The 25,422-nt window shown below is 34.1% G+C and overlaps 3 protein-coding genes across 5 annotated transcripts in view; 1 reads left to right on the top strand and 2 right to left on the bottom strand.

Annotated features, from left to right (window-relative positions):
• Positions 1 to 98: 98 nt before the first annotated feature.
• Positions 99 to 7,357, bottom strand: LOC128992666 (uncharacterized). 2 transcript variants are annotated; one of them, XM_054416363.1, is made up of 8 exons: positions 7,227 to 7,356; positions 5,858 to 6,065; positions 4,776 to 4,911; positions 4,385 to 4,530; positions 2,639 to 2,809; positions 1,742 to 1,895; positions 919 to 1,005; positions 99 to 309 (listed from the first exon to the last, which is right to left on the bottom strand). In XM_054416363.1, the coding sequence occupies exons 1-8, from the start codon at positions 7,256 to 7,258 to the stop codon at positions 164 to 166; spliced, it is 1,080 nt and encodes a 359-aa protein (XP_054272338.1). In that variant the 5' UTR covers positions 7,259 to 7,356; the 3' UTR covers positions 99 to 163. The 2 variants fall into 2 exon arrangements, with proteins under 2 accessions (XP_054272338.1, XP_054272339.1); XM_054416364.1 differs by lacking the exon at positions 99 to 309 and having other exon boundaries at positions 984 to 1,065; positions 7,227 to 7,357.
• An 856-nt stretch (positions 7,358 to 8,213) lies between these two features.
• LOC128991838 (alpha-crystallin A chain-like) lies at positions 8,214 to 11,281 on the top strand. The gene is made up of 2 exons (XM_054415046.1): positions 8,214 to 8,344; positions 10,576 to 11,281. The coding sequence occupies exon 2, from the start codon at positions 10,576 to 10,578 to the stop codon at positions 11,119 to 11,121; it is 546 nt and encodes a 181-aa protein (XP_054271021.1). The 5' UTR covers positions 8,214 to 8,344; the 3' UTR covers positions 11,122 to 11,281.
• Positions 11,282 to 12,068: 787 nt separating this feature from the next.
• Positions 12,069 to 25,422, bottom strand: part of LOC128991781 (high affinity cGMP-specific 3',5'-cyclic phosphodiesterase 9A) — a 195,746-nt gene continuing 182,392 nt past the window's right edge. The window contains exons 12-17 of one of the 2 annotated variants that reach the window (XM_054414967.1): positions 25,219 to 25,308; positions 24,202 to 24,363; positions 23,151 to 23,387; positions 19,642 to 19,784; positions 17,596 to 18,644; positions 12,069 to 17,190 (exon numbers count right to left, since the gene is read on the bottom strand). In XM_054414967.1, coding sequence (XP_054270942.1) covers positions 17,003 to 17,190; positions 17,596 to 18,644; positions 19,642 to 19,784; positions 23,151 to 23,387; positions 24,202 to 24,363; positions 25,219 to 25,308 — 1,869 coding nt within the window. In that variant the 3' untranslated portion in view covers positions 12,069 to 17,002. The remainder of the gene's footprint in view (positions 17,191 to 17,595; positions 18,645 to 19,641; positions 19,785 to 23,150; positions 23,388 to 24,201; positions 24,364 to 25,218; positions 25,309 to 25,422) is intronic. The other variant, XM_054414968.1, reaches the window with a different exon arrangement.

The raw sequence follows: 25,422 nt of genomic DNA, 5'->3' as shown, positions 1-25,422 counted from the left end.
GAGAAAAACTCAAGAGTCATAAAACCACCTAGGGACACATTTGAATAAAAATCAAGTGTATGATTTCTATAAAAACTATATTTAACAGATTCATTCATATATTGCACTATCAGTTAAAAGCTTAACAATATGATGGATCTAAATGTTTTGAGGACATATGTTGCTAAACGTTTGATTGTTGCGCTTCGGTGTATTTCCTCATCCCCTCCAATGAACACCCCTGCTGCTGAACCATCTCTGTTGCACACCAGACCCCGCATCGGACACAGTCCTCCAGGGACAAGCCTAGAATAAACTGCGCCAGGAAACCTGTGCAAAGTTGAACTTTTATGATATCCATAATCATAACATCACCCAAAATCTTTTCTCTATGATTGCATTAAAGTAATTTTAACATTATGATACATAATATTAATAGTTATTTACATTACACATTACGATGGTGTGTATCTGAAAGTGATGGGTGTTGAATGAATTAGATGATAACTTTTTTATCTTGATTTTTATTGTTATGATCATTTACAAAAACTCAATGATCAAGTGTGGTAAGCTATTACCGTAGTATTCATGGTAAGACCTGGACTCAGGACCGATTTTCTTTTTTGTTTTGAGGTCTTTAGAAGCCAAAAACACAGACCCTTCAAATTCATTCACGTAAGTGTCCGTTAGACGAGATAACTCAAGCAACATTTATTTGAACTTGAATGTTTATGGGGTGAAAATTTAGTTTTACCAATTTTAACCCTAAAAACAAAGTTTACAATTTCTTTCCAAACCATTTTGTAGAGTGAGGGAATAAATTTAATGTAATATTTTAAAGGATATATTTTAGTTTAAAACCAATCAGGCAAATGGAAATTCGCTTAGTCTGCAAGTTTGCTGCGGTGGGGGTATTTAGAAGTGTTATAATGTAAGTACCTCCAACAAAAGCGTCTCCTGCTCCAGTGGTGTCGACAACTTGTTCAGGCCGTAGATGGATGGTTGGAAACTGCTTTACACATCCGTCTGGGAACAGTACAATTTTGGTAACCTGTGCTTCTTATACCTTGAGGTTAAGAGATTGAGCTGTAAACGCAAAACATATACTAATGTACAAATTAATTGGAATTCAGTGAGCAATTAAAGTTATATTTTTAAAAGTTTATAGTCTTAGAGAAGAGAATTTTATTATTTTACCAATTATACATTTTTTACAGTATTATTCAAATCCAACAATTAATTGTGCAAGGCAATTGGTCAAATTGAAGAAAATTTCATAACTATTTTAATTGAATGGATTTTCTTGATTGAAACAACTTGAGTTGTGCAATAAGTCTTCATAAAGGGTTTTAACAATAGTTTGTTTGTAAAATATAATCAAACCAGCAACAGGAAAACAAGACTAACAATCTGAACTGAGGACCGTTTAGATGAGAAAATAATCTAGAACAGCATCGGTCTTACACCAATTTCCCAAAAGCTGAGAGCTTGTTGATGTACAAACTTTTATATTACTCTAACAAATCCATCTTAAACCATAAAACATCACCCTTTTTTCAACCCGAACTGGTAATTAATTGGTCAACCAAAGTATCTAAAGATGGAGTATTAAAATAGTTAGGGTAGTTTTTAGATCAACAATCTTTTACTCTTACCCAATGGAAAAATTTTTATGAGAGTAATGTTTGTCAAAATAGTTCGCTACCTAATGCACATCAATCATTTAAACACTATTATATAACTTATCAGTAGTTTTGCTCACCCTCAGCCACGACAACTGGGTCAGGCCCTTGGGTTATCACGACAATCCTGGTTCGAGACAAATTGTTTTTAGGTAGACAACTCAGTTTCAAGGCTATCTGTGACACGTCATTCACCTCTTCAAATTGTGATTCTTTTGCAAACGATCTTGCTTCCTGAAATAAGCAACTACAATGAACAGATGTCTTGAAAAATGTATTTCCCATTGACAAGTATAAATATAAATAGAAAACAAGACTTGAGATGAGTTTATAAGGAACAAAAGAGAACAATTAAGAGGAATTATAGCAGGTACCTTGACGTCCACAATTCCTTAGTCGGTGTGTGTTGACTATAGTTTCGACTACTACGTAGTCATTATCAAAAACAGAACGTTAAAATAATTACCAATTCCGGAAGGCTTCAACATGAATAAATTAAGAGGAATGTGTTCAGATAGCTTTTAAGGAAATAGGTCTCCGCCATAAGTCTGTTGTTGCGTTGTCTGATCGGGCAATCGACCCAATTGCCATAATAGTGACTATGTGTGTGTAAATTTTTTTGTATATACAGTTAGACTACAGTATTAGTGATAAGAAGATGAATTAAGAAGACTCCTGAAGATGCCACACAACCTAGTAAAACGCATTGGCCTAGGGTGACACAAAAGTCTTTATGACTCAAGAACTACAGCTACAAAACAAATGTAATCTAATCTAATATAATTCATGTTCTTGAAACTAGCATGTAAAATAAAATATAAACAAAATGCAGTTTTTGCTTATCCTATAGTGTGAACCGAAATCTTGTTTTACAAATATTTGGATCTGTGTTCATAAGATAAAAGAAAACCGATTAAGTAACCGGGACAGTTAAATCACACCTGGAGTCCTCGGAGTTAAGAGCGAAGAGAACTAACCGTTTCGTTGCCAAACAAGACATCGATGTAAGGAAAAACTTCATTCCAACCGTCCATGTATTGCTCAGCTATGTAGGTAGCGCTCAAATTCATCATGAACCATTTGCCGTACTTTGCTGCCATTTTTGCCGAGTGCACCACAGCGTCTTGGCTGACAGCTAGGAAAAACCCCTGGAAATGAAATACAAAGTACTTAAAAGGCACGGGTGAAACCAACATTTTAAAACACCACAATTTATTTTTAAATAAAATTGAAAGTAAAGAATTGAACTGTGTTCTGAACAAGGTAGCTGTGTGGTAGTCTTTGGCCGACAAGCTAGATATTGCTGGTTCAAACTGGCCACTTGCAGCCGATTAGGGATGTGCATCGATAAAGCCGTGTTCATAGTTATACAAAGACAGAAGGCAGGTTAGCCGCCTCAGGTAACTTGAAATACATACACTAGAGACAAGTAACCTGCCTGCCTAGCCTACTGATCCTGTGTAAAGGTGGCTCAACTGATGTTTTGACAAATACCTCAAAACGCAAAACATCGATTGATGCTTTTGCGACGATGTTGTCGGTACATCGGTGGTTGATACCGACGTTACCATCTAAGGTTGACCTATTGATGCTCATCTCTACTGCCGTTCTTATTGCAGTTACCAGGACCTTGTCTATGTTACTTTACAGTACGGTAATTCAATGTTTTAGAACAATGCATAGACTTGTAAATCTGTGTTGGTAGGGAGTTGATAAATAATAAAGGGAAGAGACAAAATTAAATATTAGAAACCACAAACATACATTAATACAATGAAAGCTCATAATAAGAAATGTTCTATAAGTTAGCAATTGTTAAATAATTACAACACACCAAAGTCAACAAGAAGGAAAAATAGAGTAGCAACAACAAAAGCACACTACCTTGGCATATAAAAATCAAAGAAATTGCAAGTAATCTCAATTCTTATATGTATTGACAACATAAAAGTAAAACCTCTCTTAAAGTAAGAAAATATGCACATAGAGTATTAGGGGCTTCATTCTTGGTTTACAGGTATAAGGTTCACATAACACACATCCAAAGCTTGTACTTACATACATCCCCGCATTAAAAAATTCTTCCGTTCCTAAAATAAATAAGTTTCCAGTTTAATTTATCACTATCATTCGTAAACTACAATGGGAGGTGGTTGATTTTTAAAATTGAACCTTAAGAAACATCATAAATTTGCATGATGAATGCCATTTGAGAAGTGAAAAGTTTTTCCACTATAGAAGTATATACCATACACTTTCCATACTATACGCTATGGGATCGTAGAAAACAAAATGTCAAATTAAAATGATACAATAATTATTTCTAAACCCTTTAAGCTTCAGCCACTGAAGAATCAAAAAAAGGGCCTTTTTGGAGTGAGCTGCCTGGGGCAGATTTGAAATATGGTCCTGAGGTCAAAAAGTTTGTACTAGTTCAGTAACATCAGTGCAATCTACTCTTACTACTTTTGTTAACAATAAAATAAAAAATAGCCAAGTATGTTTTTTCAATAGCCTATTTGTAAAAAAATCTTGATGCCCGATCTTTTGATATGGCTTGAACAAACAGAAAAATCCATTTCAATTAACATTCTAGAAATTCTCACCGTAACGTAACTTAAAAATCTGAAAATGAATAATGTTTTGGCATATTTTAAAAGAGTAACAAATCTTGTACATGTCTTCCATGTAAAATACTCTAATTTATGCATTGTTTCACTTACAGAAATATAAAAGATGTCAGCATTAAGCATCCTGCTCAGGTTATCCTCTTTCATCAAGTGGTCCACGGTAAAACATTTCGCTGCTGAAAGGTTTGCAACCAGCGTCCGTTCTGCTCCATTCTTTGTTAAGAGAACAGCGCAAATACCTACAAACCAAATTTTTACATCAACCTCAAAACTTAAAATAATCTTGGTTTTTGTCTTCTAGATCTATATACCGGTATGTACTGTACTGTAAGCCTACACTAAACTTCTCCCAAAAATTAAAAATCTGTTTAGCTAGAATTAGTTTTAATTTTGATTCACTAATGAGTGGCGACTTCCCAAACTAGAACCTTTGTGGAAAAGACTTCTTAAGTAGTAAAGTAAGTGTGTAAAAAAACATTTGTACCTGTTGGAACCCCCTCGATATACTGGTACTGAGTGTCAACTCCATCTGCTCTGGCTTTTCCAACAAGCTCTTCCCCTTCTTTGTCACAACCAATACCACCAAAGATGATGCAGACTTCCGGCTCACCTAGAACCCACTGTGAACTCGTACAAAACTCATGTATAGTATGAACCACAACCCCCCCCCGCAGAAAACTTGTAGACTAAGCAAAATTTAAAAAGGGCTGATCAATTTTACGTACAATAATATTTTCACAAACAAATAATTTTTATTCCTCATTTAAATAACATTAATTTTAAGAAGTCCTTCGGTTTTCTGCTACGGGAAGGAAACAAGTATTTTTTGTCAAATGTTAATAAGTTAGTGGGCTATACTATAGGATGAAAGAAAGAAATTGGCCAAATTGAAACAAAATATATCCATAGAAGCAAACTACAACAGTTTTCTCTTTCTATATAAGAATAGCATGGGAATTTTAAACGTGCAGTTTTTTTTTTATTTACTGCAACAAATTTAATTTTAAAACAACATTTCCATAACAAAATAGTTTTTTATAAGCTCTAAATCATGGCTGTATTGAAAATGGGGCATTTCCCTGTTATAAGAGTAAAAATGTGAAAAAACAATTTATGAAAAATATTAAAACCACACAACACTTCTTCCCTATTACCTGATCTTGCTGGTTCGCAACCTCTATCATGTTCATTTAGTTCTACATGATTTTACATATGTTCATGCTAAATTTCATCAATATCGGGCACATTTAAACCAAATGCTTCTTTAGAAACAATTTTGAGAAAAGTCAGTAAGTAATTGAAGCTAATACATAGATTACTTAGGCTTGAAATGGCACTTTTAAACTGGTGGGAACAGACAACAGTTCCTAACATTTAGAACAAGATGCCAAAAATTATCATGAACCAATCGAACAATGACTAAAATAAACCTTCAAAATTTTACATTACATGTAGGCCTATAACAGCATTTATTAATCAAATAAAACCTGTTCCGGGCTAAAGTTAATATCCTTAACTAAAGCTTATTATGATGGGATTTATATTAAAAATTCAATCCAATCATACCTGAACCACTCGGAATGTATTCTGAACTGAACCACCAACTACAAGTTCCGCTTTGCCTTCATCAATAAGTTCTTGAAAAAGTCCCATATGTACTTTTTCAGCCATATATCCATTATTAGCCAACAATCCGTATTTTTCTAGCATACTAGTATCAACATATCCAATTAAATCCAACATCGAATTGCCCATTCCAATAATCATTCCTTTCCTGAAACATTGATGATTAACTTAATTAAGTTAAATCAACAATTCTCACACAGCTAACAATTTCTTTAATCAAATCCTTTTATTAAACCTCTATGCTCTAAGCTTTGCTTGACTAAATCTAAGTTTTTATTGAGCTAACAGGTCATAAAATGGATTCAATATTTTAGACTTGGTTTGAGCTTATGGTGTACAAACCTCTTCTATCTCTAAAACTTTTTTTCCTATTTACCAAAGTACCACAGTCCCCTTTTTGTCTTGGTCCAGATAGACAGTTTCACAAAAACTGCTTATGACTTGTGTTTTAGCTTTTTAGTTTCTGGTAGGGGTCCTAAATAAGAACCTTTATGTTTTTGATAATAATCCTCTTAACTGATATTTAGCAACTAACCAGATACATTTTCTACTGGTTCTTTCGGGAACTTGATAACAATACGATATAGCCTACTACATCTTTTTTACTAACTTATGTAGGTTACCGGCACATCACCACAGAACCTATGGTTGTCTTCACCTTGCTTTTAAAAGAAATTACTTAATAGGCCTATTGTTATATTTTGATCAACGTTTATGCCTTTTGGACGAAAGAGGTGATACCCGAAATGCTCTGGCGAAAGTGGACCCGAAGTGCTCAATTTGTGGGGTAAAGCGGCGGAACGAGTTCCAGTACTTAGGCTACCTACCTCTCTTTCAGAAAGTTAAAAATATTGTCTTAAATAGGTACTAATCACATTTAAGTTAAATAGGTTACAATTCTGGCACTTAATTTTTTTACCATGTATTTCTTAGGTTACACTGAATCTTTTATCTTCATTAACTTCAACTATTTTATCTAGGGATAGTTTGTTCATTAACACATACTCTACCAACTGTCCCGTCACACCATACTCCTCTGTATCAGAGGGATGAGTATAGTAGTAGTGGCAGCTATTATTAAACACATTGTAGTTTACAGACACAATTTTTAAGCTCATCCACAATTAAGGTAGGTAACTTAAGTTAGCCTTCATTAAATTTGAATTAGTTATGGTTTAATTTGTGGCAAATTAACACCACGAAAAGTAGTAAGAGATAAAACTATTTACCTCATAAAATGTATAAGTTAATAATTTATTTATTTAAGTTATTGGTTATTCATAAAACTAATGTTATTATCTAGGCCTACCTCAATTTTGGAGATTTTTGACAAAAGCTCATTTTGATTTACAGTATGGTTTTAGGTAAGTGATAAATTATTTTTACTTCTCATCAACGACAAATTATTAAATATTTTTACAACGTATAGGCTAAATATTGTTAAGAAAATCTACTTTACTAAATCAAAGTATAAAGTATAAAGTACAAATCAAGTTTTGATTGTAAACAAGCAGAGTTGTCTGCAGAGCTTAACCTTGACAAGCAGGCCAGGCAGTCAGCTGATGACCACATGCTACCAAAACAACAACAAACAAGCTTGACAGCTTCACTTAAAATTTCTCTGCATAGAAAAACTAAGATCAAAAATAAAAATATGAAATATTAAGTTTATGCATTTGGATACGACCTAAAACCTCTTTATTTTTGCGTTATTTTTCTTTTATTTATATAAATCAAATTTCATATTAAATAATTAAAAAAAAACACGTATTATTTTAATTTATATCATAGACAATTGTGATTTATATCACAATTAATTGTGAAGTTTTCTATGGGGATAAAAATCTAATATCATCCTGTAACTTAATACTAAATTCCACATGCATTTGTTCAGGCCTGTTTCTGTATATTTTGTAGCACTATAAAATAAAATTGACGTTTCCAAGACAAAGCTGATTGAAAATTCCAAATAACGAAAAATAAAGATACATCACTGATTCAATACAGGTAATTTCAGCATAGAAATATACCCAGTCCATGCACAGTTAGCCTATTTATTTAATAAGCAAAATTCGTATTATTTTAATCTTCAACAAACAATACAAGCTTAATTTGAGATATATGACGATAGGTGATGACAAAAGAGTCGATCTAGAAGATCTAGAAGGCTCCCGTGTGACCCGCAGAACGATCAGCTGTTTGGTTCTAGAACGCTGTGGAATGGAAACAAACAGAAGGCGGGAGTTTCTATTCAATTCGATTGACTCACTGTAGAACAATCTAGAATGGATCCAGACACCAATATAAAGCGCGTCGTCTGCTAGAGCTGTCAGAGTTGTGTTGTGAAAGTGTCAGTGAAGTGCTGCGAGCTAGTGTAAAAGTGCTAAGTTATTTATTTGTGCTGTGTTAAATCTGCGAAATATCAAGGTAAGTAAATAATGCTTAGTCAAAATAATTGTTAAAACTCGATTTTCAAGACCATTTTGTTGCTGTAAATTTAGTTTGTTATTGCTTAAAACAACTTTGTTGATGTAAGAAATTAATTTGTCAAGATAATTAAATCTAAACTTATAAAAAGTTGAAAGAATTGAAGTTATCCATATAAATGTGAGTATAATGTAAATGCCTGCAACACTTAGTAAACTTTTTATGTCTATATAACTTGTTTACATTTTCAAAGAAATCTACTACCCATGATACTTTAATTTTGTCATTTTAAAATTAATTAAGTTTTTAGATTTCAAAGTTTTAAATTTTTTTCATATAATTTGTTTGAATCTATCCAATCTCTAGAGGCTGAAGATAGGTTTTGATGTAAACTCGAAATATACCTCCACATTTTTTTAGTAAATTGTGTATAATTTTATTTAATTAATTAATTTATTTTTATTTATTTATTAATTTATTTATTTTAATTTTATTTACTCATCACAATGAGTAGCCAACAAACCAAGATTTACATAGAACTAATATTTAAACAATCCTCAAGTTAATTCCCTTTAACTGATTATGTACCAATTGCACTCCCATAAATTTCTTTTGCTGTTCTTAGTTCAATTTGTATGCATGTAATGGCCAATGGTTGAATTTTATCGACTAAAACTATTTTTGCTAATTACGTTGCTATATAAAGTACACAAAAGCTATATTGTTATTGGTATAAAATTGCATTCTGACCACCTTTATGATAAAGAGCAATACTTGGTCGATCTTAAAATGCAGGCCACATAAGCTGCCAGATCGCCTAGAGGGGTTTGTTTGGGCGTAGCCAAATTTAGAATTAGGTCGGCCTAATTGTATTTATTTATCTATTTTTTATTTATATAATTGCATGTCATTACATCATTTGACAGGACATAGTGTCATATACAGGATAATACTAAAACTAAGAAATAACAAAAATGTCTTACTAAATTATTAATCTAACTTAACGTCCCTCTTGAGATAACATCCGATAGAAATTTTTTTTGTTTTTAACCAGGACTTCAGGGTGGATCTGAACTGTGTATTACTATCATTAATTTTATGCGGATTGGTAACTTATTGTAAACTTGTGGGCCTATTGAATTGTCGTCACCCTGACGTACCTTCGTTGACACGGTGCTATCCTTATACACTGTAACTAAGTCACTACGTCACCCTGACGTCTTACACTACGGGAATCGGGAAGTTAATAAGCACTACGGTTTAACACTGTAAAACTGCTAACGACCGAACGGGCCGGAGTTACTCAGGATGGAAGCTCGCTATAACTGCGGTGTGGAGGTGTCGGTTAACATGGACTCATGGGTTGGGGAGTGGCGTGACCCGATTGTCCAATAGCATTCGTTTATTCAAATATTATTAACTGGTAGTGGGAAATACAAACGGTTACAGTTCAACGTACACACTTAGATATTGCCAACATAGCCTTGTAAATTATTAAATAGTAAAACCTGTTATATTACTTATATAAATATATTACACCTATATATTGGGGAGATAAATGATATTTCTCTAATCTAGGGGTTTCAGGCTTAATATAACTCTTAAATCTAGTGTAATGGGAATGAATGGGTTGGGTCATGAATGAGGATAGACTGTCTTTAACCCAATTTGAAATTTCTATAATATAGTGATCAAAAAATGTTAAAACTGAAAATGTTTGAAAAAGACTTTTACAAGGAGTTCAGAGTGTGATTGTAGGCCCTAATCACAAAAATAGACTGGTACGGTTAGGCAAGATGAGGCAGCAAATAATTAGCCTATATATGTGTGGCTTGATTGCACAACAGAAATGTTACTCTTGACAGATTCTTTGAAACTTTGGCAATGGGTTGGCAGTATCTTGAATTGTTTAAAATAGAGCCACAACAGGGTTTTCCTCAAATTCCTTATAGCTATATCACCTACACTATTTTCTTCTATCTCCCTGATTTAATAGTTGTACTTGCGTACAAAACTACTCATGACAAAGTGATATTAACTACAGACAGGAAAAGCCATAGGCCCTAAGATAATGTATTCTTCAAGGTGCCTAGTACCAAGACCAGGCTTTGGACTGTTCTATTCGACAAAATCCATAATAATTCCACTGACTTCAAAAAGTTCGAAAAGTATAGAACAAAAATAAGTAGGCCTACCAATTCAAAGTGATTAAATACCATGTTTATTTTCAGATGTCATTGGTGCCTTTCTTTGTTGATGAGATGCTGCGCGACCTAGAGAGACCTCTCTACGACCAACACTTTGGACTTGGTCTGTGGCCGTCGGACAACCTAATCCCCACCACTCAGCTGCTCCGGGCCCCCCTTCGCTGTGGCTACATGCGACCGTGGCGTCTGCTCGACTGGGACAACAGCGGCATTTCCAACATCATTAACGATAAAGACGGGCTCAAGATTAACCTCGATGTGCAGCAGTTTAAGCCCGAAGAACTCAACGTGAAAGTCGTCGACGATTATGTGGTCGTCGAGGGTAAACATGAGGAGAGAAGTGACGAACATGGGTTTATCTCTCGCCAGTTCTCCAGACGCTACAAAATCCCTGAGAATGTGGACAAGAACGCTCTTAAGTCTAGCTTGTCCTCTGACGGAGTTTTGCAGTTGGAAGCTCCGAAGGTGGCTAATCATCCTGCTTCTGGAGAGACCAGCGTTCCTATTGTACAGACCAACAAACCAGCGATAAAGAACAAGGAGAAGAAGGTTGAGAAGATGGAGTCCTAAGCTTATTCAGCGTCATTCGTATTCATTGTACAAACCATGTAGGTTAGGTCCACTTTGCGTTTCACCTCTTAGCTTACTTAGCAAGACTGAACTAAGACTGATTTTCCTTCTGTTTGTTATTATTTAACTATTTCGTGTTTGTATACTGTCACATTTACCAATTTGTCTTGTATGTAACTTTTGAAGTTTCAATAAACAATGTGTTGACTATATATGTGTTTTAAAATTTTTTTAACACCTCTTATGCCTAGTATTTATAACTCATTTCAACTGGAAAAGGTTAAAACCAATTTCTAAAAACAATTTAAATTTTATAAGGGACTTATAATTTTTTTACAGAAGTATAATATATTTTTAAAATCAACAAAGGCTAACTTGAATAAATAAATACGGTTAAATTTTTTCAGCTTAAGCGAGTGATTATCAATGAATATCAATCACTTTTCGGTTAGTAATTCTAAGATTGAGTCAAAAATTTAAAAATTTAGTTCTAGTAATGAACATTTTTCAACATTTTTCGATGTTTTAAAATTAGGGTAGCTAACATTTCAAATGTTATGCCTACATATTTGAATATTCAAAATTAATTGGTAAGATTAATTCACTTGCTCATTCATTGTATAGTTTCATTAATTGGATTATTTCATTCTATGCAGAAGTTTTGAGGAAGTTTTAAATGCTAACCACTACAATGATAATGAATGTGTCAAATTTAACTAGGGGAAGTTTAAAATGTTAACTAGTTAATGAAAACGAAACTTTTAACGAAAACTCAACGAAGATTGTCTTTTGAATCACATTCAAACAGTTTACAGATGTTGAATTTGTTACCTACTGAATTATTTATTAATCTCTTCAATGCCTTTAAGCATAGACTAAGAAATACAAGGGACTATGTTTTATCTATGATTAAAGAAACCTATACCAGGAAAATAAACACATCAATCAACATTTGATTATTTATTTCTACAAACATAAAATACTCATTTGACAATATTAGTAACATTGACGCCATAATTACATTGAACAGGTATTGGGTCTGATGGACACCAGAAATGCATAGTTTACCCAGAATTCAATGTTGGTATTCCAAATAAATGCGGAAGAATTCTGAGGCGATAGGACTTAGTTTATTTACAGATATAACCTTAAAATTATCCGATACATGTTAATGTACAATCAAGGTATCTGTGACTTAAAGCTTGTTCTTTGTTTGAAACAATACAATAAAAAATAAATTATTTTAGTTTCTTTTCAAACTTCAAACTAAAAAGAAAATATAGTACAAAATGGAACTAGAGGTAATTATGTATAACATTTCTTAAAGAAAAAAAAAAGATTTTGAAGAGATCTGGACATTATAAGGACATTCTTGGAAATACTATCTATTAAAATTTAAACTATTGTAAAAGCACCTTCGTCTCTAATGTTTGTACAAAAATGGGACTCTAACAACTTATTAACATTTTACCGTAAAATGTATGTATAAAAATATATTACTCAAGATTATAATATTCTAATCATAAGGTTTTCTTTCAAATATGATAACTCCTTTTATAGGCAGTTGGACTTGAGAAATTATGGCAGTTGATAATTCCGCTGCTACAAAAAGTGAAAATTTAAGGGAACACTGTTTATAACAGCAGTTTATTTATTTATTCACGCTATAACAATTTTACAATTATGTATATTACTCATTAATGCTCAAGACATTATGCCAAATAATAATAATAATTATTAGGATCTCTGAGTCTACAAGGTACAAAGAAAACCAGATATAAAAATGAATATTATAAACGTAAATTAAAATTCAGACAGTTAAGATGAAAGAAGATGAAACTTATATAATGTCTCTCCTTTGGAAACATTGGACCAGACTCTTCTTCCAATTAACACATTCGCTGCTGAAACCTTTAAACAGGCGCTCGCCAATGGCGGCGAGGCCCGGGCGGAGCCCCGACGCGCTAACTGAATCAGCGATCGCTATTGGTATTGAAATATCTCAGTAAGACGAATCACAAAAGAGCACTGGTGATTGTTCTGCGTTACTCCGAAAGTGGACGTAGTTCACTGAAACACCCAAAGGTAGCAGCACTGCCTGGATCAATAACCAGAGTCTTTGTAATACGGCTCAAACTGAGAAAATCCCTGAAAACGGGACAAAAGCATTGCCAGACGGGATTTTAGGGGCAATTTTTGTACCAACCTACACCAGAATAAAGCTCGCATTATAAGCTACAGGCTGGTAAAGATTACAACGTTCCCCGACAATGGCTGAGCTCACATTGAAACAATAAACATGACATGGGGCGCTCCCCCACCCGTGGACCCCCCGCTCCTCAGCTGAGACGCGCGGGGTCCACCGGTGGACCCGCCGCATCGAATGTGTTAATAAAAGATTCAAATCATTTATGTCCTATATTTTAGTCCACGTGCAAAATTAGTAAACAATATTGAAACAATGGATTACAGAAAAAAATATCTGTAGCTATCAACACGACAACAGCCTGCTGAACAAGAGCTATGAATATCAATTTAACAGCTGTGATAGGGTTTTCCCTAAATAGTACCATAGACAAATAGAATAAATATAGACCTACAGCAGTGCTACGGTTAGCATATGTCCGGCGTCCACCGCTAGGAGTGCCGTGTAGTTATTAGTAGTCTGCTGGTAGCATATGGCTCCTCGCCTGTAGCGGTGTGCGCCGTAACTACTACACAGCCCTCCTAGCGGCACATCCCGGAACCTTCCTTTGACAGTCTTTAGTTATTCTATTTGTCCATGATAGTACAAAATGAACTGAGAAACATTATTGGGCAGTACTTAAAAAAATTAAATTGACAGAAATTGTTTTAGAAGACTTAAAATGCTAACCTCTGCCATAACTCTCAATTATTAAAAATATTTACTAAATTGATTTATAACATCAACTGTTAACAATGACACTAAAGTCTTATCTAAAATAATCTTTAGGATGTATACTTTAGTAATTGATCTTGGTACGATTAACCACAATGTGGGAATATGATTGGATCACTGATATGGTAGGAATTGATATAATATGGTGTAGACCGTAGAGCCTACATTGATAAGATATTGAATTTTTTTTTAACAACAGAGTTCATGGAAAAATAGGTCATTATCTTACTATCAATCTATATAACAGTTTTATTTTATTTTTTATATGCCGCTACGGTTCATGATATGGTACTGTAAGGATTTAATTTTAATAAATAATAGTTTTTAAATGTGATTAAATGTTGTTAACAGGTTTGAAGAACAGTAGTAAAAAATCTTCAAATCATGTTGGATACTAAAAATTATGAATTTATTACAAAACTTCTGAGAGTGTTGGAACAGATTAAGACCTCTCTTGACGCCATATTGTTCAAAAGCGTTTTATGAAATAGTTTTCTCAACTTGAATATACCAGAAAGTTGATTCATGTTTTGCTATGATTGTCAAGCGAAGAATAAACTTATTGTCACTGGGCACTCATATGTTCCGTGTCATAAATTTTATTGTTTACATCCATTCTATAAAACTAATTGAGAGAGTTGACGACTGTTTTATAAGCCAATGGGTTGGTGTTCCAATACAACTATAAGTAATCGTTCCGCAGTTCTTGTACGAATTCATTGCTTAGACTACTGAAATGTTTAGGTTACTGCGTTTTGACAGTGAATACAAAACTTACAAGAAGCTTAAAAAAAATGCCAATGCAAAATGCAAAATGTGCAATGTGCTGGCTTTGTTGAAAATTCAGTCTGGGAATATTTGAATTTCGGATAGTTCCTGCTGCGACCGCTAGGTAGACTGTCGTGAGAGCGCGGCCAAGTCCACTGACTGCGTGAGAGAAAGTGAGACAAGGAATCTGCTTAGAACGAGAAATAGAGTAGCACGACCAATTCGTGCGTGATCGTAGCGGCGGCTGCGAGAATCTCATTTCGGCAGCAAAATTCCAGTCTAACTATTCTCCATAAGCATTTCGCTTCTTAAAAAGGTTTGTACTCATTGGTTTGGATTTAGATGACTGAATTGCTCAATTGTAGTTTAAACAGATTTACCAATCACGGAATAAATTTATCCAACAATAATATAGTGTTACGGTGTTCTTTAATACCTCAAAACCAGGTCTTTGCCTCTGCCGTTAAAACCATTGAATCATAACATATATTAATTAGCCAGGTAACATTGATTTATCAGGTGAATATAAATAAATCATAGCTTTTTGGTACATTTTAGAACTTGAAGAGGCGTGTTAATTTGAAACTAACCTCCAAATGATCTCATACTAAACTGGTGATGTTCAAGGGACAGTTACAAAAGCAAAAGAAACCTATAAAATAAAAAATCATATACAACATTTTATTCAAGAATGTATATGATAACATAAATAAATATTTGATTAATTTATCAAAAAATAAACAAAAACGTTGGCCACAGTTAAAAATCAACGATAAAATCGTTAAAACTTATGACAAGGTGTTTAGTTTGTACAAAAATACTTTGGCAAGAAGATATATTGGTCCATTTAGACGACATTGCACTACTACTTACATAACTCTATACAGCACAAAATCTACATAATCAACAACAATTTATAAAACTATCAGCTAATATAGGCATGGATCTCAGTTCAATAAGAGTTAAGAAATAGAGAAACGATTCTGTACATTTGATAGAATGTGTTAGAATAAGTTCTAGTGTTTTTAAACTGGCTTACAGGTATTGATTCATCTTTTGAAGACGAAACTATCTTGTCGTGAAGTTTCCTAGGAAAACTACAGGCGAACCTTGTTCATCCAAATTAATTTCGGTTCGAACATTTGAATATTGGGTCACTTCACTTACAGAGTGGGCTGCTGTTTGAATTCTGTTACTCCTACTGTTTTTATTATTACATAAAAGATTTGGTAGTATACACAAAGCTGATGTTGGCTAAGTTACATAACAGACATCAATAATTGGCCACAGCTCACTTTGTCAAAGGCGTTAGTCAACTACATACTTTTTAAATCTTAAAATGGCTTCAACTTTAAACTTTAAACATGTTAATTAAATGACTGGTTATAACTATAGTCAAAGCCATGACTAGTCTTGACACGTCAAGCAAACTATTTGGATCAACAAGGTTCAATTATTACTGCATAACCAGTATGTTAAAAATATTAGAATGTTTCATCATTCAGCCAGCCTGAAGATAGGGAACACGGAATGGTTGGTAGAGTGAAATTGTTGTCGAAATAAATTTATAATTTAATTCAAAGACGATCAAACCTTTTATTGAGCAGGCAACTTTTTACAAAAGTTTGAGAAAAAAGTCCATTTAAATTTTTATTGAAACTCCCAGCATTCTCTACCTTAAAATATAAATTGAAATAAAATGTTAAAAACTATTTTGATTTTAAGCCTCTGGTCAGACCTGAACCTAACATAATTCCTGCAACATTTGGCTGCAGGGAAAAATAATGCTTTTCTGTTGAATTCATGCTAACAAGCTAAAGATGCTGATTTAATGCAAGTTCACTACCAATTTTAATTGTCTGTACAGAATTTTATTGAACTAATACAAATATTTCATCTTTCAATCATCCAGTCAGAAGAAAATCTACAAATCTACCAAAAAATGTAAATCTTATTTTGTCAAAAGTTGCCAGCTTCAATCAAGGTAGTGAAAGAGTAAGAGGAAGGCTTCACATAAATTAATACTTGCCACAAGTCATAAAAAACTTAAATATAGTTATATAAAAATATCACTTGTTCGAGGGACGAAGATATACACTAGTACACATATAAAATGACTTTGCGAGTCACGGTATTCTAAAATTGATTACTGTTTGTTCGACTAGAGGTACCAAGCGTATTGACACGTTAAAGTTATGTTTTCGCACTTTCTTCTTTGCTCTGGCTCTTGCGGGATCGAAACGTCGAGACAAGGGAAGACATCCAATGTTGGCCTCGGGACATGTTTGGCGATTCACTCTCGTCTCGTTCGTCACTTCCAGGAACTTTGCTGCTTTGGCTGCGATTGTTGTTGTGCGATCCTCTCTCTTCTGAGCCACTTTCTAAAAAACCGTAAACACCGTTATAAATAGAGGTATAAGTCAAATTTTCTCAGCTTTGTTTTCCTTAGTAAAAAATTGTGCCCTTGTTCTCTGCATTTCAAGTTTCAAGAAAATATCAATTTAAAAAGAATTTTAATGAATATCCTTGAGCCTTAAAGGTTGATATATCAATTCATGAGTAATACAAATTAATCTTATCCTACAACTATACTTAGGTGCATAACTCAACAAAAATGGTTGTCAGTACCTGACAAGGGCTGCAACCTACTTTATATCTCCTTTGAAGTCAGGTTCATACAATGTTAAATCCTAAGGAAACTTTGGTCAATTGTGAAACTATTTTGTAAAAAAATTGTCGAGCCATGCGTAGTATATTGAAATGAACTCTATAAACAAACCACTTACCCAGAGACTCTTCAGGAGGTGTGAGACCGTTAGCCACTCTCTCGGAAGTTCCTGCTCTTGCCTCGTCACAAGACGCATCCTCCTTGGAAGAGCTCGTATCTCCGTCTTGATCCATAGAAACCTTTGACCGCAGCAAACCCTTCCACCCCTTCTCTCGTTTCAACTGTGCTTTCTTACGAGAAGCCTTCGGCAAAGTCATGGCTCTCCGGTCCGAATCCACCGAGGAAGAAGCATTCACCTTGTGCGACTTCAATGAAGCAGGAGATGCAGGGATTAAAATGCTCCGGTCAGTCGAACCTTTGGGTGAACCGAGCTCGATTGTTGAACTCCTCGAAAACCTCTCACCGATTGATTTAAGCTTTCTCAATATACTAGAGGGAGATTTCCTAGCACTTTTTTCATCGGGTGAAGCATCAGAGTATTTTGCTTCATCTTTTAAATCTTCTCTGATCAAAACTTCACTGTCGGACGTTTCCACGGTGGTATTGTCTGAACTCTTCCCTCCTCCGTTTATCACAATGAGAATTTCATCCTTTGGATCCTCTAGATCCTCACCTTGGACACAACCCTCCTTGATGATTCCAAGACAACTAGATTTCAACGAATACTCCATGTCTTTCCCCTCCGAACTGTCCTCGAAGCTACCGATATCTCGGCTGGTGTCATCAGTATCTTTGGGACTCATGGGTGAAGTTCTTCTGGTGCTGTTGGAGTCTTTGCCTCTAAACTCTCTCAGACCTTCCGGGCTTCCAGCTGATGTTGATCTGGCCTTCTTGCTTAACTGAACTGTCATGAAGTCTCTTCTCCAGTCATGGTCAGCCAGTGACATACTTCTTGTTTCTTTCTTCTCTTCGTTGCCGCACCGACCACATCTTCTCTCATCACTTCCTTGCTCTCCAGATGACCAACTCCGTTTGTCCCCGCTGTCGCTACTCCGGATTGACCTCTCCTGATCTCTCAACATCCGAGCCAGTTCTTGTTCAGCGAGTTGATGCGTTTTCTCTCGACTCCCTTTGCGACTTCCTGGGTAACTCTTCCGGCCAGAGCTGCTAACAAGAGAATTATCATTCAATGTTATAAGGGTTTTTTGAATTAAAAAATACATTTTGAATATCTGGTAGGATTTCAGAAGCAAAGAATAACCAGGATAAATGAATTTGATTCCAACTACAGTAGGCTATTGTGGATTATATTCAACTTTTCTTTCTCTATGAACGTTGTAAGCTATTTAGCTTGCAGAAGTGGACAAAAAAACTGAGAACATCCTCATCCTTACTTCCGTTTACCTCCTGTTTACTTTCGTTTACAACACGAAAATTACTATTTACTTTTTACTAAAACTAAACTAAATAGTACGGTAACTAAAAAGTAAATAGTAATTTTTGTGTTGTTAGCACTGATTCTTAGTTTGGATCTCAAATAATTAATCAAGAAAAATAGGAAAATATCATTTAGAAGATGTAATTCACTTTACAGCTAGTTATTAAACAAGATGAAGATAAGAATCACATAAGAAGCACCAGCACAAGCAAGGAATAAATGGTAGTCATAACCACAGAAAACATACTACTATAACCCAGAATGCCAACCGCATGGTAACTAAAAAGCATTAAGTGTTTTGAGAGAGCTTTGCATGTCAATTCGTAGGCAGCGCCACCAGCGTTGCCATGCACTCAGCATAGCAACGCTGGTGGCGCTGCCTACGAATTGACAGGCAAAGCTCTCTCAAAACACTTAATTGTTTTTTACCATGCGGTTGGTATTCTGGGTTATAGTAGTATGTTTTTTGTGTCATAACGAAGTTTGTAGATGCAAGAAATATTCAAGTATGAAATTTGTTGCCAAATTCTTGTCAAAAACTTACATTAACATTCATTAACATTTACATTAACTACATTTTACCCACTGGACCATACAAGGTTTAATGTGATCACTAGTCATTCCCCCTTTAACATTTTGAACAATTAACCTGGCAATTTTTATTTTTTCCTCTAGGTTCTCTATTATCTAGGGTTTTATTGGCCTTAGAATAAGTAGTTGGTTTACCTAGAGCTTTCAGTTGATATTTTGAACTTCAATGTCTTCTCACTGACAGCAACTTCTGTAACAGTTTCCTCCTCTTCCGAATCTTCACTCAGTTCTGGCAACAAGTCTTCACTTCCAAGCATGTCCTCAGGATCTTCAGCATGCTGGAAAAGCACATCAATAAATTATCAAGACCAAACAAGCTCAAAAGTATTTGGATTTATGAGTGAAAATTTAAAAACGTACGTTTTCAGGAAAAGCACTTTGCAAATTCTTTTCCCCGTTTTTCAAAACTTTTATTATTATTTTTATTTCATTAACATTTGAAGTTTCATAAAATGTCCATGGTAACGCAATATCTTTGGTAGTTTCTTTTTAAAAGAGCATCTTTAGTGGAAAAACACAAAATCCTGTCACGACCATAACGGACGTTTAAATGAATATTAAAAATAGTTAATATTATTTTTATAACTATGTTTTGCTATAAACTTATTTACTTTTATGACCATTATACAATAAAAAGGTCACTGCGCTTTTAGTATATTTGGTCTTTCTAGAAAAAAATAAATACCCCCGCCGCAGCAAACCTGCCGACTAAGCGAATTTCCATTTGTCTGAATTGATTTTCAGTTAAATATATTTTAATAACATTAGGTTTAACGAGTACCTAGGTTTGCTGCTACAAGGAAACTAATAAAGTGTGTTTTTGAGTAAAATATTGATAGCTTAGTACAAAATAAATAAATTTGCCAAGTTTGATCAAAATATATTCATAAACAAGCAAACTACAACATTTGACAATTTTCTCCATAAGAATAACATGGGAATTTTAAATTTACAATTTTTTTAATTTTCTCCGTTACTAATATTCGAACAAAAATACTTTTATATACTAAATTATTTGTTTTTTTAAGCTCTTTAAAAAGGTCTAAAGAGAAATTGGGAAATTTTGTGTTTTGAGGGTCAAAAGTGAGAAAAACCAATTTTTACCCCATAAAACCCCCCGTAAAGCCCCGTTCCCATGGTCCGATCGTGCTGGTTCGCGAACTCATTCAAGTTTATCCCGCTTTACACCTTTAAACCAAATTTCATCAAAATCGGACAAAAATTACTCAAGTTATCGCGTTCACGGACGTATATATATATATAAGTCTATATATATATATATATATATATATATATACATATATAAAAATTTGAACGAATAGTGTTTTTGGCCTCTGGGGACATCAAAATGAAAAAGTAAATCGGTCCCGGGTCTAGGTCTTACCGTGCCACCTACGGTAATAGCTACTTCCCTATAGGGAAATTCGCTAAAAAACTCAAAAAATTGAAAAAAAGCCAATAAAATCTTTTTAAGTTTGTATAACTCCGAAAAAACTTACCTGAGACCCGAAAAATCGTTATATTTGTATAGAGGTGTGCTTCTTTTGTGTATAAAACATTGAAATATGACGATATTTTAATTTTAGCGAATTTCCCTATAGGGAAGTAGCTATTACCGTAGGTGGCACGGTAAGACCTAGACCCGGGACCGATTTACTTTTTCATTTTGATGTCCCCAGAGGCCAAAAACACCATTCGTTCAAATTTTTATATATGTATATATATATATATATATAGACTTATATATATATATATATATATATATATACGTCCGTGAACGCGATAACTTGAGAAATTTTTGTCCGATTTTGATGAAATTTGGTTTAAAGGTGTAAAGCGAGATAAACTTGAATGAGTTCGCGAACCAGCATGATCGGACCATGGGAACGGGGCTTTACGGGGGGTTTTATGGGGTAAAAATTGGTTTTTCTCACTTTTGACCCTCAAAACACAAAATTTCCTAATTTCTCTTTAGACCTTTTTAAAGAGCTTAAAAAAACAATTAATTTAGTATATAAAAGTATTTTTGTTCGGTTAATAGTAACGGAGAAAATTAAAAAAATTGTAAATTTAAAATTCCCATGTTATTCTTATGGAGAATATTGTAAAATGTTGTAGTTTGCTTGTTTATGGATATATTTTGTATTTTGATCAAATTTATTTATTTTGTACTAAGCTATCAATATTTTACAAAAAAACACACTTTATTAGTTTCCTTGTAGCAGCAAACCTAGGTACTCGTTAAACCTAATGTTATTTTTATATATTTAATTGAAAATCAATTAAGACAAATGGAAATTCGCTTAGTCGGCAGGTTTGCTGCGGCGGTGGTATTTGAAATTATTATGATAGAAATCATAAACGTGATGGTCAGGCTGTACCAATGTGTACAGCCACATTGGTACAATGTGTACCAATGTGTGTGGCCAGGCGTGGTGGTGTGATGGAGCTGTACGGTCGTGAATTGTCTGGAATAATCTAAATCTTTCTAAACAATCCTTCAATAATCCTGTTAGTTATAATAAAAATATGTGTTTCAATTGAACTAAACTGTTCAATTTACAATTATATTAAAGTTATTGTCACGACCAAACACACTATAATCCATAAGGCTGGATTGGTCGTGAAAAAACCCGCGATGGTCGTGAAACTTTGGTCGTGAAATTACTTGTTATTTGGCTCTGTTCTGGCGGTAGCCCTGCACCTCATGTTCGAGGATACAAAGTGGACTTCTAGGTTAATCTAGCAATTGAAATATCTTATAAACAAAAATTAACACCATGTCTACTTCATCGAATGACTACGTACGGTCATGGACACACCAAAATTACAAAAAACACAATCTTTCCTTTATTAATCTTGTAATTCCTCCTTTCAACTCGAAACGACCGGCACTACAATCCAGACATACACCCCGAACTAGTCTCTAAAACCAACTGACTCCATCGACGCCAGGCTTGCCACTGTTGTGCTCCAAAGTTGAAAATTTTTCCCAAATGGTCGTGACGGCAAATCGAGGGACAGACTTATTTTGTCATGGTAGTCAGTTTGTAATGACAATAAAATTATAATATGCTCCTTTTTTGTAAGTTTAATAACCATTGATGACATAAAAATATGGCTTTATATATTTCGGCATGAATAATTAGTCTAAAAACAGCGTGAAAGTTGTAAAATGTACCTTAGGGACACGTCATGGTCGTGAATTTCGAGACTTTAAAAATACAAAAAAAATACCTAGAACCTATTTAAAACAAAATAAATGTGTGTAACATGTTGCCCCCGTCCCAAAAAATATTAAAACACATAATAATAAACTACAAATCCAGTATCTACGAAGTAAAAGGCCAGGGACATGAAAACGTACGTTTTTAAATTTTCACTCTTATATGTATATTTTTTTAATGTTTTGTGACTTTTGAAAGACAACACTTTTGGTTGATTTGATAGGATTGTTGGTACAGTAAAAACAATTGTACTATAAAATAACCATTTTTTAAGTTTGAGAACAAAAAAGTCTGTGTTAAAAAAGTTGTTAAAGTCTGTGTTAAAAAGTGTTAAAACACCATTCCACCGCAATCCACCTCCAATCAAGCCCTTTTGTAGAGTTTCATACGTCTAAATATAAATTTTTTACTACCAACCTGAGAAAGACAAATGGATGTTTTCCTCATGTTACCACTGTGAGACTTGACGATGTCCATGTTGTTGCCAGCATTCTGAGTCGGGGAACTTGGGACAGATGCACTAGCATTCTCCAATTGTGAGGCAAAGTCCGCTTGTATGATACTCTTACGGTGCATTCGTTGTTCATCTTTGGCCGCTTCGTTAAGCCTTCGGTAGTATTCTAAGGCATCTCGAACTGGTTCTACTATCATTGGCTGAAAGCATAAAATGATTTAGTGAATTATCGACAAAAGTTTGGTTGGATGAAAAGAGATTCTGTGAAGAGAAAAACTTATCCCTATCCACCTTTTTAGGCTTTGCAATTAATTTGGCAATAACTTACAATACAATACAATACAATACAATATTCTTTATTGTTCATTCGTTAAGAATTACAATAGTGTCAATTCGATAATAATTACTTAATCAATAATTACTTAAAATTTGATTCAACAGTGGTACATGTAATACTAATAATATTTGCATTGCTTTTAGTGGAGGGTACTCTTTGATACAGGGAATGTTATACTCACCAGGGACTATACAAGCTATTTGTAACTAGTGTGATTTGATACAGGGTCTCCAAAATCCTGCGTACTAATTACAAACCAGTTCTGCTTTATTTGTTTGCTCATATATTAATTTTGCCAAATAAATAGAACACTTTTATATGACTCGTATATTTTAAAAACGCATTGCCATAAATTTTGGTTGCAGTAATTTGTTGCATATTATGTCCATCGTAAATCACTCATGTTGTTTTCTACAGTCTACAAGCAGTTAAATGATTTATTTTTTCACCTTTGTTACTGACCAAGATCAAAATTTTCTTTAACCAAGACCACTATTGATAAAACCTAGTTGTGTAATTCACGTACCACTGGATCTCTTTATGACTCCCCAAGCTTATGAACCATCCAAAAACTACACAATTTTCTCAGGATTGAACCGACAACCTCTTACTTCTTAGTTGACCATATAAACACCCATCTGAAGGCGTACGACAGGCAAGTTATACCAGTGCTTTACCTGTAGTTCCAGAAACAGTTCTCCCAGAGCTTCAAAGAGAGGAAGAAGAACAAACCCGATGAAGCTACACTGTGATGAGGGTTTGGTAATCTTCTGTGGGTCCATGAACGGAGTAACAGGCAGCCCTTCCTGCTTCTCTGCGTTGCTTTGTGCAAAAAACTCCTGCAATCAGAACCAGTCTGTGAGTTTTAAGGAAAGTATCTAGCTTTAAATGGGGATGGTTAAAGAAAACATTTTTAGTGGCACGATTCAATTAAATACCTTGCAAAAAACATTTTCGGCAAATTTTGAGTTTCTTAGTTTTTTTATCCAAATAAGGAAATTCAGCTACACTTGAACCCAGAAGCTCTAAGTGTTGATGCTTCAAGAAACACTTAGGAACAAAAACACAATTCTTCTTGTTTTATTTCAAAAGCCAAAATCCAGAAGTTTGCAACTATACTGAAAGCATTCAGCATTTAGTACTTAGGAAACTTTGGTGATCAAATAGATGTGTGTTATATACTAAGCTGTTTGCATTTGAAAGCTTACGTGAACAGTCAAGTAAAAAAAAAATTAATAAATAAACTATTAGTAAAAAAGCCAAAATCCAAATTTTTGGGATACAGAATGATTGGATCAAGCTTAGTTTGTGAACTGATTCATTAAAAAGATGTATGTTTAAACATAATTATTCAAAATTTAATAAAAATCTGAAAAAAAATTGATCACTGTTTTTTCATGCTACCAAAATGTATCTAATTCCAACTAATTAGTTCAATGTATCCAATTTTAACTAGCACTGTTTTTGATTCTAGGGACCCAGATATTAAACAGTACAGGGCTACAGTGGTCCTGGTTCCAGGTCTTACAGGATTGTGACTTTTTATCAACTTAAGAATAACCTGTCTGTGTAGCAATATATATACATATTCAATTAATAGAGAGAATTTAAACTCAGTTAGGGCAAAGTCAAATGGAAATCAACATTTTAGAAAGACAGTTGCAATGTAAAATATATTTTCAAGATTTTTTCACCTGCAACAATTTGTCTAGCCAGGGCTCAGCAACCTCCATCGGCCGAGCTTCGTTGGAAATGTCCGCCACCTTTATCAGCACCATAGTCAACTGCGCAGAAGAGAATCAAAGATGACTTGGAATGCTACAACACTACTTTAATTACAAAGAGCACTTTTTGTACAAAAAAGGTTTTGCTACTGTTGTAGACTTACAATTAGGTTT

This window comes from Macrosteles quadrilineatus, unplaced genomic scaffold (assembly GCF_028750875.1).
Source record: "Macrosteles quadrilineatus isolate MER2022 unplaced genomic scaffold, UCM_ALF_1.0 Scaffold_4__1_contigs__length_99947679, whole genome shotgun sequence".
Lineage (NCBI taxonomy): Eukaryota > Metazoa > Arthropoda > Insecta > Hemiptera > Cicadellidae > Macrosteles > Macrosteles quadrilineatus.
Note: the sequence above shows the minus strand (reverse complement) of the source record. Positions and strands in the feature narration are given on the sequence as shown.